This window comes from Myxine glutinosa, chromosome 1, assembly GCF_964187855.1.
Source record: "Myxine glutinosa chromosome 1, kmMyxGlut1.1, whole genome shotgun sequence".
NCBI classification, from domain to species: domain Eukaryota; kingdom Metazoa; phylum Chordata; class Myxini; order Myxiniformes; family Myxinidae; genus Myxine; species Myxine glutinosa.
In genome coordinates this window covers 147,595,751-147,613,740 of record NC_136261.1, presented here as the reverse complement: position 1 = coordinate 147,613,740, position 17,990 = coordinate 147,595,751, and the positions used below count along the sequence as shown (strand labels likewise).

At 45.5% G+C, this 17,990-nt stretch overlaps 1 protein-coding gene across 2 annotated transcripts in view; it reads left to right on the top strand.

The window, feature by feature from the left end:
• WDR77 (WD repeat domain 77) overlaps positions 1 to 17,625 on the top strand; it is a 118,922-nt gene extending 101,297 nt beyond the window's left edge. For both annotated transcript variants that reach the window (XM_078777913.1, XM_078777916.1), the window contains exon 10: positions 17,007 to 17,625. In XM_078777913.1, coding sequence (XP_078634039.1) covers positions 17,007 to 17,193 — 187 coding nt within the window. In that variant the 3' untranslated portion in view covers positions 17,194 to 17,625. The remainder of the gene's footprint in view (positions 1 to 17,006) is intronic.
• The last annotated feature ends 365 nt before the right edge of the window (positions 17,626 to 17,990 follow it).

Sequence of the window (17,990 nt, the reverse complement as noted above, 5' to 3'; positions counted from 1 at the left end):
CGCTTCAGCACTCAGTGGTCCCGTTCTGTGAGCTTGTGTGTCCTACCACTTCGCTGCTGAGCTGTTGTTGCTCTTCGACGTTTCCACTTCACAATAACAGCACTTACAGTTGACTGGCTGCAGCTCTAGCAGGGCAGAAATTTGACGAACTGACTGGTTGGAAAGGTGGCATCCGATGACGGTGCCACGTTGAAAGTCAATGAGCTCTTCAGTGCAGCCCATTCTACTGCCAATGTTTATCTATGGAGATTCCATGGCTGTGTGCTTGATTATATACAGTGCATTCAGAAAGTATTCAGACCCCCTCACCTTTTTCACATTTTGTTATGTTGCAGCCTTATGCTGAAATCGTTCAAATTCATGTTTTCCCTCATCAATCTACACTCAATACCCCATAATGACAAAGAGAAAACAGGATTTTAGAAAGTTTTGCAAATTTATTAAAAAGAAAATCTGAAATATCACATTGACATAAGTATTCATACCCTTTGCTATGACACTTGAAATTTAGCTCAGGTGCCTCCCATTTCTCTTGATCATCTTTGAGATGTTTCTACACCTTGATTGGAGTCCACCTGTGGTAAATTCAATTGATTGGACATGATTTGGAAAGGCACACACCTGTCGATATAAGGTCTCACAGCTAACAATGCATATCAGAGCAAAAACCAAGCCATGAGGTCGAAGAAACTGCCTGCAGAGCTCAGAGACAGGATTGTGTTGAGGCACAGATCTGGGGAAGCCTACAAAAAAAAATTCTGCTGCATTGAAGGTTCCCAAGAGCACAGTGGCCTCCATAATTCTTAAATGGAAGAAGTTTGGAACAACCAGGACTCTTCCTAGAGCTGGCCGCCCGGCCAAGCTGAGCAATCGGGGGAGAAAGGCCATGGTAAGAGAGGTGACCAAGAACCCGATGGTCACTCTGGCTGAGCTCCAGAGATCCTGTGTGGAGATGGGAGAAACTTCCAGAAGGACAACCATCACTGCATCACTCCACCGATCTGGGCTTTATGGCAGAGTGGCCAGACGGAAGTGTCTCCTCAGTGAAAGACACATGAAAGCCCACTTGGAGTTTGCAAAAAAGCACCTAAAGGACTCTCAGACTGTGAGAAACAAGATTCTGTGGTCTGATGAAACCAAGATTGAACTGTTTGGCGTGTGTGTGTGTGTGTGTGTGTGTGTGTGTGTGTGTGTGTGTGTGTGTGTGTGTGTGTGTGTGTGTGTGTGTGTGTGTGTGTGTGTGTGTGTGTGTGTGTGTGTGTGTGTGTGTGTGTGTGTAAGAGATAGAATTGTCAGGAACAGAAATGAAAAAACGGGGTGTGTGTGTATATATATATATGTGTCACGCTACCAGATTCTTGTACCAGATGCGCTAATCATCTACTGGGTATAAACGCCGTTGAAAGGCGGCGCCACGTGTTTCACCGTTTTCGCTTCCGGATTGATCGTTTATCAGCAATAAACTTCCGTAAATATCCCTTTATTGGACACAGTTTCGTCTTGTATTTCACCCATCGACGGAAAAATATACGATCTTTCGTTCTATGACAGTGGCATTACCTGTTATGACCGTTGAAGCCTGAATTTTGCTTCGGACTCGACGGTCATTTTCCGCGATTCCGCGGCAACAGTCGCCTGGTGGCGCGCTCGTCGCTACACGTGTTTGTTTAGATAATGATTAATGATACTGACAATGAATAATACTGATACGTGACTGATAATTATCATTGAGTCATTATCTTGTGAGCCTAATTCACAAAGTACATACAAGTACAGCATTGTTCAGTAAACGATATTCCTTGTCCAGTATATGAATAAAATATCATGCACACTGGATGCACAGCACTGAGCAGCATGTACAGGTCTTATCAATTGCACAAACTATGATGACTGTCTCAATCATTATAATGATCAATCATTATAATGATTGAGACAGTCATCATAGTTTGTGCAATTGATAAGACCTGTACATGCTGCTCAGTGCTGTGCATCCAGTGTGCATGATATTTTATTCATATACTGGGCAAAGAATATCGTTTACTGAACAATGCTGTACTTGTATGTACTTTGTGAATTAGGCTCACAAGATAAGGACTTGACCTTTGAATCACACTTCTGGCTGCCAACTTAATATCCCGTGGGGTTTTCAAGTGTAAGTAGTTTGATGCCACATGCATTTCTTGTCCTTCATGGATAAGTCAAGCCTAGTGTACATACAACAACAACAACATGCATTTTAAAGGCCATTTTCCCGACAAGAGCGGGGATTAGCCTTGCGGTCCCCATGACAATCTTCTCCATTTTGCCATATTTTCTGCATCTCTCCTTGTTAACTCCCTTGCCCGCATTTCTTCTTCCACCATCTTTAACCAAGTCTTTCTCGGTCTTCCCCGTCCTCTACCTCCTTCTACATTAATTTCCATCACTCTTCTCAACCAGTCACTTTCATCATTCCTCAACACATGACCAAACCATCTCAACCTGTTCCTCTTCACAGCATCCATCACAGGCTCTATTCCCATCATCTTTCGCAATTCATCATTTGTCTTCCTCTCTCTCACCGATACTCCGCACAGCCGTCGAACCATTTGCATTTCCACCCTTTCCAACCTCCGTTGCTGCTCTACGTTCATTACCCATTTCTCGCTCCCATAAATCATAACACTTCTCACACATGCAGCATACACCTTTCCCTTAAGCTTCAACGCACTCCCATCATCAGCACGCCACTCAGTTCCCGAAACTTCTTCCATGCACATCTCACTCTAGCAACCGTTGCCGAGTCTGATCCACCTTCTCCATTCAGCATGTCTCCGAGGTAGCAAAATGTTTTCACACCTTCCAGCTTCACGCCGTCTCCAAGATCCAACTCAACATTTCCTCCATCTGCAGCTCCCTCTGTGCACACCTTACATCTGAATGTAGCTGCCACACTGGTTAATGACCCTCTCAGACCACTACATTTTTGATGAACCCACTCAGCGCACATTGTACATTGAATGGAGTTCACTCCGACACCCTTCCTACACACAGCACAGGGCCACTTCCCAGTTCTTTCCACCTCACCACATTCTTTACCACTTGCCATCACCTTCGTCTTTCCGATATTCACCTTCAGACCTTTTGTGTCCATACATTCCTTCCACTTGTTCATCTTTTCCTTCAGTCCATCCATACTTTCCGCAATGAACACCAGATCATCTGCATACAACAACTCCCACGGTAAACCCTCCTTTACGTTCTGAGCCAGCACCTCCATCACAGCTACAAATAGTCGTGGACTTAGTACCGACCCCTGATGCACTCCCATCTTCACCTCAAACTCACCACTGTTCCCGCCCTTCGTCCTTACAGCTGTGCGCACTCTTTTGTACATTGCCATCACTACTCTGATCAACCATTCCTCCACTCCTAACTTCCTCAATGCCCATGTCAATACTTTGCGTGGAACCCTATCGAATGCTTTCTCCAGATCAACAAACCCAAGAAACAACGTCTTCATCTTTCCATGTACTTCTCCTGCAACTGCCTCACAATGAAAAGCGCGTCTGTCGTTCCTCTTCCTGGCATAAATCCAAACTGCATTTTGTCGATCTTCACTTTCTTCCTTATCCTCCTCTCCAATACCTTCATTCCATGCTCCAATAACTTTATCGCTCGGTACGAGCCACACTCCAGAGGGTCACCTTTCCCCTTGTATAGAGGGACGAGGGTACTCAGTTCCCAAGCCACTGGAATGCGGCCTTCTTTCACCACCAGATTACAGATCTCTGTCATTCTCTTCACATCCCAACTTCCTGCTGCCTTCAACATATCTCCCACAACTCCTGTCGGCCCTCCCGCTTTTCTACCCTTCATTGCTTTTATCGCTTCCTCAACTTCCTTCTCAGTTATCTTCTCTGCCGGTCCTAAAACTGGGTTACTCTCTATGTTGCCATCCCATTCATTCTCTGTATTCAACAGCATTTCCATATATCTTTTCCATCTTCCTTTAATTCCATCTGGGTCGACAACGATTTGTCCCACTTCATCCTTCAAGCAACTCACCCCCATCACATCACACCTCTCTTTCGCTATCTGCTTTGCAATCCAGAATACTGCTCTCTGACCCTCTTCCAAATCCAAGCGTTCTCCAAACATTTTCCTACATGCCTCCTGCGCCTTTGCTACCTCTTTATTTGCAGCCTTCCTGGCTGCCTTATAACTTTCATGCACTGCTGTTTCTGCTCCCGTACCCTTCGCCTTCTGCGACTCCTTGAACTTCTTCCTCTTCCTGTCAATCTCTTTCCAACTTCATCATCCCCCCACCATGTTTCCGAGTGCCTCGGTGGTCCTTTTGTCCATCCACATACCTCACCAACAGCTCCCAACAGACTAGCTTTCATTGACATCCAACCACTTTCAAGCTCAACCACACCATCCTCGACCCTACTCAGCCTCTCTTTTAATGCCTCCCTTACTGTCACCTCTTTCAACCTCCACACCTTCATTCTCGGTTGGTACTTCACCCGCCGAGCTCTCCTCGCACCTTTCACCCTTATGTCGCAGACAACCAAGTGGTGCTGTGAGCCTCCTCCCCCGGGATCACCTTTGTGTCCCGGAGGTGCCCCCTATCTCGCCGACGCACCATCAGGTAGTCAACGGTTGACTAGTCTTGTACATATGTCTTGTAAATGGGGCTTCACCAAACATGTGTGTGAAAATTCTACATATGTAGGCCTACTCGTCATTTTGCCTTGATATTTTGGCATGACAGCTTGGGCTAGCGTACAGATGGCGGGCGATGATTTACAGTATTTGTGTACAGTTGCAATGCAGATTATGCCTGAAGATTCAATGCAGATTATGCTGTACATAATAAATACAGCAGTATTAGAAGAAACATGTGCGTGTTTGTTTCCCATAAATTCCAATTAAAATCAGTGCTGGTCACAACTTATTTGCTCAGAAAAAAGTGAAAAATACACAATATTGGCAAGGTGCTAAAGAAATAATTGGCACTCGGCCAATAACTCTTATGGTACTTTTATTTACTTTACTTGTCCAACATCATGCTTGAAAAAAAACCTTTAAACCCTAGAAATTGATTCTGATTGTAAATTACTGGTTGGTATTTTTTGCGAAATTTTCTAGATTTCCTGGCATGAAAAGTTGAAAGACTTGACATTTTGGGTAACACATGAATATTTAAATTTTTGTTTTCATGAATTTGTAATTGCCCAATTTGACCAACCCTGCTATTTTATGAAGGTACAGGGTTGGTACTTTAATGCTGCAGGTATAACTCGAAATCCATAATTTGAGCATCTGGTACAAGAATCTGGTAGCGTGACACACACATATATATATATATATATATATATATATATATATATATATATATATATATATATATATATATATATATATATATATATATATATACAGACTTGGCATTTAATATGGAATTTTTTTTTTTTTCTTGACTTGGGTTTACTTTCTGAACTCAGTATATCAATCTGGTGAGTTTCTTTTACCCTTCGGTGATGTCTTTGTTGAAAGAACCATGTCACTGATTGTCTTTCGCAGCAAGAAGTCAATAACAGGATTATATCACAGGTGGCGTGACAAAATGTAAGCACAGGTACATTTGACGATTGGCTTCACAATCGGGTATATAAGGGTTGTTGCGTTCTGTATTAGTGGAAAACAACTGCTGCACGTCTTCAAAAGTTATTGCCGCTTCCTCTGGAGATGGTCCGTCAACTCGACAATGCTGTTTGTCATGGAGTGGTGGCTTTACGAAATTACGGCATGAAACAGCGTGCTATTGCTCGGCAGTATGGCATCACTCAAGGTCAGGTGTCAAAGATCCTGAAACGAAATGCTCAGAGGGGTGTCCCAAGTCCAATACCGAGGCCAGGACGTCCCCGCAGAACCACAAGGAGGGATGATCGCCAGCTGCACCGGTTAGTCCGCAATGGCCGTACCAAGTCAGCTAATCGGCTTTGGGCTGAGTGGCAGCAACTGACAAATGTGCCTGTATCCAGAAGGCTAGTCAACCAACGACTGGTTCAAGCAAGCTATCGTGCCAGGCATCCCCTGAGAAAGCCACGCCTGACCAGACAACACCGCCAGCGCCGATTGCAGTGAGCCAGAGAGCACCGTCAATGGCAGCCAGGACACTGGAATCACGTGATCTTCAGTGACGAGTCTAGATTTCTGATCTATCGTCAAGATGGCGGTGTCCGAGTGCGCAGACAAGTGCATGGAGCCTACAACAAAGATTGTATAGTGCCAAGAGTCCAAGCTGGAGGTGGTGGGGTGACAGTTTGGGCTGCTTTTCATGCAGGGGGCAAAACTGACCTGGTTGTTCTGAATTGAAACCTGAACCAGTTTAAGTACAGGGCTATTCTGGAAGAAACATTGCTTCCATTTGCTCGTGCAGCCTTTCGAGGAAACATTGTCTTCCAAGATGACAATGCACGGCCTCATCGTGCTCGCATGATCCAACACTTTCTTGCTGACCATGGTGTGGAGCATATGGACTGGCCTGCCATGTCCCCGGATATGAATCCGATAGAGAACTTGTGGGCAGAATTAACGCGTCAAATCGACCACTTGGACCAGCAGCCGGCCGACCTCTGCAGCAGGCTATTGTCACTGCATGGCAAGCGATTCCTGTCCAAACCTTGGCAAATCTCGTGAACAGCATGCCTCGACGTGTACGTGCTCTCCTGAATGCTCGTGGGGGTTACACGAAGTACTGAACTGTAATTTTACTGTCCGTAATCCCAGTCGTAATTTAACTTTTGTTTTTGTTTTAAAATAATTTGGCCAATGTGCAAAATAAAGAGATACTTCTGGAAAACGTACAGAAGTTTAACACAGTACTGTCCATGAATTGAGTTCGATATCAGTTTACATCACTTTCAAGGATCAATTTATTTGCTTCGAAATGTCAAATGTGGTTTTTGTTTCTTTTAAAGGTCACATTAACAAAATCTAGAATAATTTCAACATAATTCCAATGAACTTTTGGGTCTAAGACATCTTGAAAAGTAAGTTCACCCCCACAAAAAAAATAATCCATATTAAATGCCAAGTCTGTATATATATATATTTATATATATATATATATATATATGTATATATATATATTATATATATATATATATATATATATATTATTTATATATATATATATATATATATATATATATATATATATATATATATATATATATATATATATATATATATATATATATATATATCTGTGCAGCATCTGTCCTGTCCTGTGTTGTCTTGTCACTGAACTACTTTCTCAAACTTTTGTGAAATCGTACCAAACTTCTGGTATGCACATATCTCTGCCGTCGGTATGTCCTAAGGGTATTTTTTTGAAAAGATTTCCAATTTTTTTTTTTTTATGGGAATTTTTGGGGAAAATTTTTTTTTCCCAACTTCAATTGTTTATAAAATGTGATATAACGTATATTACAAATACATTTGTGCAAAATAATTGTTTGAATTATGATTGGTTCAAACCATGACAAAACGGCAACTCGGGTACAGTCATTTATCTATATATCCACACATCTGGGCAGTTTGTATACTGAATCGAGGCTCGTGAAAGAGTTAACATTTATTTCACAAACAAACAAACAAAACAAATCAGACAAACAAAATATACAAAAAGAGGGAGCGGAAGACAAGATGGGGAGAGAAAGGGAAGCACACAACCACAACATTTGAGAGCAGGGAGAAGTGTGGGAGGGAGAGGGCTTGGGGGCAGGATGCGTGGGAGGGGGAGGGGGGGAGGGGGGGGGGAGAGGTATAAAACACAAGGGGACCGAAATTCGCGGGGGTAGAAAAGATCAAGGTTTTGGATGGGGGAGGATAAGAGATGGTGGTGAACAGCTGTTTTAAAGACCTGGAGGGTGGAGTGGGATTGACGAGAGTGGGAGTTTGTTCCAGAGGCGGGAGAAAAGAGGAATGAAGGAGTGAAGGTGAGCAGAAAGTCTTGATTTTGGCAGTTTAACCATAAGAGGGTTGCAGGCAGATCTTGTGCGACCTGTAGGAATATTTGGGGGACAGAGCCCAGAGAGGGCTGGGGGGGCAAGGCCAGAGAGGAGACGGTAGAGGACGGAAAGACCACCAACCTGCCTGCGGTGAGTGAGTGAAAGGCCCTTGAAGTTAGCTTCATCGCGGGAGATTCCAATGATTCTGAACGCTTTGGTTTCAACAGCGTGAAGATGGGCTAGGTGTGAGGCAGGAGCACCAGACCAGAGGGGAGAGCAGTATTCCATAGAGCTGCGGATGAAAGCCTTGTATGTGGTGAGGAGCTCAGGTGTGCCAAGGAAGGACTTCGCACGACGGAGGATGCCCAGTCGGCGACTGGCTTTGGAGGTCAGATTTGAAATGTGGTTTTCCCAGGAAAGATCATGGCAAATAGTGAGACCCAAAAGCTTGAGTGACAGAACTTCTTGGAGAGGATTATTCAGAAAGTGGATGGGAGGGTTTTCCAGTCGGTCTTTTCGGAGAGACATCGTAAGAGTGTGAGATTTATCAGGATTGAAAGACATGTTCCATTTGTTTGCCCAGTCTGTGATTTTGTCCAGGTCTGCAGAGAGTGAGGAGGCTGCAGACTGCCGATCTGAGGGATGAGGAATGGAGCGGCAGAGAGTGGAGTCATCAGCAAAGAGATAGAGAGGATTTTCAAGAGAGTCAGAGAGATCATTGATGAAGACCAGAAAAAGCACAGGGCCCAGAACACTACCTTGGGAAACTCCAGCCTGAACAGGAAGAGGAGATGAGAGAAACCCATTCAGGGCCACACGTTGACTACGACCAGAGAGGAAGTCCGCCAGCCATGCGTGGAGATTTCCATGGATACCAAAGGAGGAGAGTTTGGTGAGCAGAGCAGGGTGCCAGACCGTATCGAAGGCACGTGAAATGTCAAGGGAGACAGCTCTAATTTCCTGTTTGGCGTTGAGGACCTCCATCCATTGTTGAGAAAGCAGAAGCAGAAGCAGTGTCTGTGTTGACACTTAACGACTCCCTCAAACTTTTGTTTCCGTGGTTGTGAAGTGTTTTTAATAACGTTGTTGTGGTTTTGAATCACGTGGTGGTGAGGTATTTTGAATTATGTGGTGGTGCGGTGTTTTTAAATGACATGGTGGTGATGTGTTTTTAAATCACATGGTGGTGAGGTGTTTTGATTTACGTGGTGGTGAGGTATTTGTAATTACGTGGTGGTGAGGTGTTTTGAATTACGTGGTGGTGAGGTGTTTTGAATTACTTGGTGGTGAGGTGTTTTTAATTTTGTGGCTGTGAGGTGGTTTTTTTACGTGTTTCCTGGCTGTGGGGTGTTTTTATTACGTGTTTTATGGCTGTGAGGTGTTTTTATTACGTGTTTTATGGCTGTGAGGTGTTTTTAATTTCGTGGTGGTGAGGTATTTTTATTACGTGTTTTATGGCTGTGAGGTGTTTTTATTCCGTGTTTTATGGCTGAGGTGTTTTTAATTTCGTGGTGGTGTGTTTTTATTACGTGTTTTATGGCTGTGAGGTGTTTTTATTACGTGTTTTATGGCTGTGAGGTGTTTTTATTACGTGTTTTATGGCTGTGAGGTGTTTTCAATTTCGTGGTGGTGAGGTGTTTTTAATTTTGTGGTGGTGAGGTGTTTTTATTACGTGTTTTATGGCTGTGAGGTGTTTTAAATTACTTGGTGGTGAGGTGTTTTGAATTGCGTGGTGGTGAGGTGTCATCGTCCCAAACTTCCAGTCTGCACCTTCCCCTCCCCTTTGTGTGTGCTCAGGGGTTCTTTCTTGAAAAAAAAACATTCAACCTAAATCTTCAACCTAAATAGCCTATAAAAATGTAATATCACAAACAACAAATACATTTGTGCAAAGTAATTGCTTGTATTATGATTGGTGTAAATCATGACAACACAGCAACTCAGGTCCAGTCATTAGCCTCAGCTAAAATAAGCCTGTTCCTCAGTAACGACGCCTGGTGAGGCGAGCGCAGCGAGCCGAGCCAAGCTAGTATGTATATATATATATATATATATATATATATATATATATACAGTGAAACCTTGACTTACGAGTTTAATTCATTCTGTGACCGAGCTCGTAACTCAATTTGCTCGTTTCTCAAATTAAATTTCCCCATTAAAATGCATTGAAATGCTATTAATCCGTTCCAGCCCGCCAAAAACCACACCAATTTTTTTTGAAATATACAGTATATATAAAAATATATCGCGCTTTATATTTCACCTGTATGCAGCATACAAGTTGGCAGGATGGCCTGGACTGGAGGTACGCACACTTGACTCTAAACTGTCCAGCCTGGGTTTGAATCCCGACCCAGCTATAACCTGTCATGGGTGAATCACAGGCAGGGTGATTCATCAATGTGTGTACCGCTAAACTGGGCGCCCCGTTTGCGTCCCATTAGTTGTTGGATGTTAAGGATCTCACCGTGTTTTCCACAAAGAGAAGGCGAGCTATCGCCGGCACTCTGAACAAGTTGTGGCCTGGCATGCTCTTCTCCTCTGCCGTTATATACGTCCTCCTCGGCATCTTTTTCCAGAAGAGCCCTGTCTCGTCACAGTTGAAGATTTGCTGGGGGATGTATCGTTCGGCTTCTATCAGTTCGGCAAAAGTTATAATAAAATATTCAGCTGCCTTCACATCCGAGCTTGCTGCCTCACCATGCCTGATGACAGAGTGAATGCCGGTCCTCTTCTTAAAATTATCAAACCATCCCCGACTGGCTTTGAATGACTTCCGATGCCTTGTCCGTTGATGTTCCCGCCGCCTGCTGCACCAAATCCCCGTAAATGTCTCGTGCCTTCTCACACATGATGTTCTCGGTCACGGTATCTCCTGCGAGCTGCTTCTCCGTCAACCACACAAACAATAACTTCTCCATCTCTTCATGGATAGAGGTCCGGAGCTTTGAAATAATCGTAACGCCCTTGGCTGGCGTTATAGCCTTTATCGACTCCTTCTGCTTCAAAATCGTACATATCGTAGAAGTACTACGATCGTACTGCCTCGCCAAGTCGACAACACGCACACCTCGCTCATGTTTTTCGACGATTGCGTGTTTATTTCCAAGCACATCATCCTCTTCTTCTTCTCAGTACTGCCCTTGGCACTCAATTTCTTCGGACCCATGGTTAAAACTAAGAAATTTTCCAAAATAACCAAAATGCGAAAACAAAGCAGCAGCGATATACGGCAGAGCTGCTTGCACGGCAAGATAACCACGTGACCGGAACCCACCTGGTGGCGGGTGGCGTAAGCTCCAAAATAACCAAAATGCGAAAACGAAGCAGCAGCGATATACGGCAGAGCTGCTTGCACGGCAAGATAACCACGTGACCGGAACCCACTTGGTGGCGGGTGGCGTAAGCTCGTAACTCAGATCTCGGCTCGCATCTCAAAGCAATAAACCGCCCGAGCGACGGCTCGTATCTCGGAAAACTCGTAAGTTGGTGCACTCGTAAGTCAAGGTTTCACTGTATATATATATATATATATATATATATATATATATATATATATATATGTATATATAGATATTGTTACGGTTTTTAGAACCTTCACTAGTAAATTTTAGTAAATGTTTCCCTTGTAAATGTTCCCCTGTAAATATCCCCATCAATTGGCTTGTTAATGATCGCACCCTAGTTAGTCCATGTACAACACGTAGCGAACCATAGGACCTCTCTGTAGTTATTTCATTATTGTGTGTTTCAGTTAAGGACCTGTTCCCAATAGTTGAATCTGCGTTGCATTAATCAAATAAGATAGGTCCCATTCCGTCCATTTCACTCTCCCTCAAATTGTGGTACCTCGTTTGCCAGCAGCGTTCGCCGCCATTGCACTGGGCTCTTTACTGGCACCACGCCGCCATAAGCCATGCGGTCTGAAGCCGAGGAAGAAGGGGGTGGGGCCACCAGAACAAGGTGTGGCACGTCGGCTCGTCATCAGAGGTGGAGTCAGCAAGCCCTTACCGACCAACCAGCGCCGCGGTGAGCCAACCGGTAGGCGTGTCATCAGAGCCGGCGGCTTGATTCCAACACGAGCAATAAAAGCGGCTGCGAGGGACTGCTTGAGAGAGACGTGATCCGGCAGATGAGGGAGGTACCAGGCGAGCATACCGCTGGATCGTGAGGCAGAAGAGTGGGTCCGTGACGGCGACAACAATGCAGTAGTCAATTGACATTGTCCGACCGTGTGTGAAACCGAAAACGTGAAGCTGCCGCTGGCTGTTCGCTTCCAGCCCGGAGCGTGGACCTGGAGCGGACCTCCTTGCTGTGCCTTTGCCGAACCTGCCAGCCCTGCTGTCCCACCTGGACCATTCTCCTTCTTCCAGTCCTTCCTGCCTGCCATTCCCTGTCGTGTTAGTCTGTTTGTTTGTCGTGGGGAATAATATAAGACTGCTTAAGGCTGCCCTTTGTCCTCTTCTTCTTCTTCTTCTTCTTCTTCACTGTATATTACTTTCGTTTCTTCTTCTTTGGTTTTGGTGTACATAATTAATAAATGTCTTATTTCTTACCTTTGGTTTCTTCTTTCCCCTGATCGCTTTCGCCCTATCTCCAATTGAGTACCTGTGGCACGATTTGGCCAACTGCTTTATAAATCGGGTTAGTCTTTTGTTAACGGCTCGAGCTGCGGGTTGCTAAACTGCTCGGCAATTACCATCTTGTCCGTGGTTCGAGCGCTACTTGTCTCCCTGTTTTGCGGAGGGATTGGTAAAAGTATTCGGGAGAACACCTTGACCAATAACCCTGACCAATTTCACCCCGCAAAAGAGTGTTACAAGTACCAGGACTAGAGACGGCCAGCTTAACAGGCCAAGGGGATTAACCCCCCCCCCCCCCCTTGCTAAAGGGAGTGCCGTCTCTGAGATCCGTAACTATACATATATATATATATATATATATATATATATATATATATATATATATACAGTGGAACCTTGACTTACGAGTTTAATTCGTTCCGTGACCGAGCTCGTAACTCAAATTGCTCGTATCTCAAATCAAATTTCCCCATTGAAATGCATTGAAATGCTATTAATCCGTTCCAGCCCGCCAAAAACCACACCAATTTTTTTTTAATATACAGTATATATAAAAATATCTCGCGCTTTATATTTCACCTGTATGCAGCATACAAGTTGGCAGGATGGCCTGGACTGGAGGTACGCACACTTGACTCTAAAGTCTAAACTGTCCAGCCTGGGTTTGAATCCCGACCCAGCTATAACCTGTCATGGGTGAATCACAGGCAGGGTGATTCATCAATGTGTGTACCGCTAAACTGGGCGCCCCGTTTGCGTCCCATTAGTTGTTGGATGTTAAGGATCTCACCGTGTTTTCCACAAAGAGAAGGCGAGCTATCGCCGGCACTCTGAACAAGTTGTGGCCTGGCATGGCATGAACATGAAAACATGAACATGAACATGAAATGTTCGACATGAACATGAAATTTTCCGAAATAACCAAAATGCAAAAACTAAAATGCATCGCTATACGACAGAGATACGTACTGTACTTGAACGGCAAGATAACCACGTGAGCAGAACCTACCTGGCGGCGTAAACTCGAAATAACCAAAATGCGAAAACTAAAATGCATCGCTATACGACAGAGATACGTACTTGAACGGCAAGATAACCACGTGACCAGAACCTACCTGGCGGCGTGAACTCGAAATAACCAAAATGCGAAAAAAAAAATGCAGCGCTATACGACAGAGATACGTACTTGAACGGCAAGATAACCACGTGACCGGGTGGCGAAAGCTCGTAACTCGGATCTCGGCTCGCATCTCAAAGCAATAAACTGCCGGAGCGACGGCTCGTATCTCGAAAAACTCGTAAGTTGGGGCACTCGTAAGTCAAGGTTCCACTGTATATATATATATACATATATATATATATATATATATATATAATATATATATATATATATATATATATATATATATATATATTCAGACTTGGCATTTAATATGGAATTCTTTTTTTTTCTTGACTTGGGTTTACTTTCTGAACTCAGTATATCAATCTGGTGAGTTTATTTTACCCTTTGGTGATGTCTTTGTTGAAAGAACCATGTCACTGATTGTCTTTCGCAGCAAGAAGTCAATAACAGGATTATATCACAGGTAGCGTGACAAAATGTAAGGACAGGTACATTTGACGATTGGCTTCACCATCGGGTATATAAGGGTTGTTGCGTTCTGTATTAGTGGAAAACAACTGCTGCACGTCTACAAAAGTTATTGCCGCTTCCTCTGGAGATGGTCCGTCAACTTGACAATGCTGTTTGTCATGGAGTGGTGGCTTTACGAAATTCTGGCATGAAACAGCGTGCTATTGCTCGGCAGTATGGCATCACTTAAGGTCAGGTGTCAGATCCTGAAACGAAATGCTCAGAGGGGTGTCCCGACTCCAATACCGAGGCCAGGACGTCCACACAGAACCACAAGGAGAGATGATCGCCAGCTGCACCGGTTAGTCTGCAATGGCCGTACCCAAACCAAGTCAGCTAATCGGATTAGGGCTGAGTGGCAGCAACTGACAAATGTGCCTGTATCCAGAAGGCTAGTCAACCAACGACTGGTTCAAGCAGGCTATCGTGCCAGGCGTTCCCTGAGAAAGGCACGCCTGACCAGACAACACAGCCAGCACCGATTGCAGTGGGCCAGAGAGCACCGTCAATGGCAGCCAGGACACTGGAATCACGTGACCTTCAGTGACGAGTCTAGATTTCTGGTCTATCGTCAAGATGGCCGCATCCGAGTGCGCAGACAAGTGCATGAAGCCCACCCTCCCCCCTCCCCTTCCCTCCTCCCCCTCCCTCCCGCTCCCCCTCCCTTTCCCCCCTCCCCCTCCCCCTACCCTTCCCCCTCCCTTCTCCCTCCACCCTATCCTCTCCCCTTCCCCCCTCCCCTCCTCTCCCCGTCCCCTCCCCCTCCCTTGCCCCCATGCCCCTCCCTTCACCCCTACCCCTTCCTTTCTGCCCTCCCCATCCCCCTCCCCCTCCCTTTCCCCCATGCTCCTCCCTTTCCCCCCTACCCCTTCCTTTCTGTCCTACCCCTTCCCAACCCCCTCCCCTCCCCCTCCACCTCCCCCACACCCCTCGCCCTCCCCCCTCCCCCTCCACCTCCCCTCCTCCCCCCACTGCCACTCCTCTCCCCCTCCCATCCTCCCCCCTCTCCTCCCCTCCCCCCTCCCCCCACCCTCCCACTCCTCTCCCCCTCCCATACCTCCCCCTCCCCCTCTCCTCCCCTCCCCTCCCCCCTCCCCTCCCCCCCTCCCCTCCCCCCCTCCCCTCCCCCTCCCCCTCCACTCCCCCTCCCCCCTCCCCCACCCCCCTCCCCTCCCCTCCCCCCCTCTCCTCCCCTCCCCTCCATTCCCCTCCCCTCCCCCCACTCCCCTCCCCCTCTCCTCCCCTCCCCCCCCCATTCCCCTCCCCTCCCCCCACTCCACTCCCCCCATCCCCCATCCCCCCTCCCCCTCCCCTCCCCTTCCCCCTTCCCCTCCCCCTCCCCCCTCCCCTTCCCTCCTCCCCCTCCCTCCCGCTCCCCCTCCCATTCCCCCCTCCCCCTTCCCTTCTCCCTCCACCCTACCCTCTCCCCTTCCCCCCTCCCCTCCCCCTCCCTTGCCCCCATGCCCCTCCCTTCACCCCCACCCCTTCCTTTCTGCACTACCCCTTCCCCATCCCCCTCCCCCTCCCTTTCCCCCATGCTCCTCCCTTTCCCCCCTACCCCTTCCTTTCTGTCCTACCCCTTCCCCACCCCCCTCCCCCTCCCCCTCCCCCCTCCCCTTCCCCCCTCCCCTTCCCCCCCTCCCTCTCCCCTCCCCCCTCTCCTCCCCTCCCCCCTGTTCCCCTCCCCTCCCCTTCCTCCTTCCCTCCCCTCCCCCGCCCGGCAATGCCGGGTACTTCTGCTAGTCTAGAATAATTTCAACATAATTCCAATGAACTTTTGGTTCTAAGTCATCTTGAAAAGTAAGTTCACCTCCACAAAAAAAAATTCCATATTAAATGCCAAGTCTCTGTATATATATATATATATATATATATATATGTATATATATATATATATATATACACACACATTTATTTATTTATACTACTAGGGCATGCCCGTACTATATATATATCTAAAATTATATCCCCCCCCCCTCTATTTACATGAAATGGTTTGGTCCATTCGCAAAGCCAAAGCGAACGGCTTGCGAGTACGGTGACAATCCCCCCCCTCTATTTACATGAAATGGTTTGGTCCAAAGCGAACGGCTTGCGGAGTTTGGTAAAGAAATCGCCATAGCTCGGTAACTACTTCTCCGATTAATATGAAACCTTGAAAAGGCACATCCTCGGGTCCCCAGCAATATACCTGGCAAGTTTCAAGTATATCGGACCCGTGGTTGTCGAGAAACAGCGGTCACAGACAAACGACAAACACACAGACAAACACACAGACATACAGAGATTACTGGAATTATAGATAGATGAAAACACTATTCTACCCTCTCAGATGAGTCATTTTCTGAGATTACGTCACTTGTTAGGTCGCTTGATATGTGGTGGTAGTACTCATCAACAGCTGTAACTGTTTTGAACAATACTTCCGAGAAACGGTCTGCTTTTGCTAAATACTGACTGATGTGAAAAGTCTCTAATCTTTGACTGACAGAGCATGTGAAGGGTTGGAAATGGGTTGCAATAGTTGATAATGTGAATAACTGAATGAGTGGGAATTCTCTGTTCGTTTAGTAATGTAAGACTTTTCACGGGCCCTTGTGTAATTGGATGGTTTCTGAACGGTATTGTTTTTTGTTTTTTGTTTATTTAATTTCCTAAGTTATTTGGCTTCTTGATTTAAGTCTTTGATTATTTTGGACATTCTAATATTTATTTTTGTGTGCCTTATGAAAAAGGCAATATTGTGACTTGTCTCCCATCTTCCACCCATTCATACCACAGTTATGAGAGCAAATGCCATCTTGATCACGTCCGTGGCCTTGACTGGCACCCATCAAAGCCAGGCAGTTTAACATCGGCTGGCTGGGACCACCAAGTGGTGCATCATATCGTGCCAGAAGCTGCCACTAGTGACAGGGCAGTTGGTATCTCTGGTGATGCAACACTGATGGAGACTGGCACGGTCTGAACAGAATTATTGCAGTGGAAGAATTGTGGCAGTGGACCTGCCTTTTTTTTTTTCTTTTTTTTTTTCTTATTTGTTGTCTCTACATTGTTACTGTTTATTTTAACTTTAATAACTATACAAAATTGTCCAAACAAAAAGTTAGCCTGTGTTTCATATGGCTTATTTCAACGAGGTGGTTGTAAAGTAAGCACGATGTTATTATTATCATGATTATTATTATGATGGTGTCGCTATTTTATCCAATAATTGTTTTTTGGACATTGCACAAGTGAAACTCTATGTCGGCAAAGAATTGCATTCCAAAAACCCGCTTATCACCAGCCTTGCATTTCATTGCTTGGCTGTTCTCTATTTTGTGATTTCCTTCTTGGCCAACTTGTATTCCACACTTGCCTGCAATAAATTAATTGGACTGCATCCATACATCTTGAAGTTCTGCTCCATGACATTTTTATGGACCACTTATTTACATACCTGCACAGTGCACACCTTGTACAAAATGCACGTTTAGCGTTGAAATTGGGGGTGTATATTTTGCATCGCACACGATGCATTGTGGGAACCTGTGTGATGAGCCGCCTAGTTAAAATTGAAGCATTCTCTTTTGCCTGTCACGTGAGTGTCACATCATGTTTCCAAACGTGACTTTGAAAGGAAGACATCCCGATGGTTTGAAAGAAGCAGAACTAAAGATCTGGTTGAAGCAGTGGGGGAGGATCTACAACTGAAATACGGACTGGATTAGTGCAGACGCAAGTCCAGCGATTCTACAACCTATGAGAAATACTCCTTGGTTG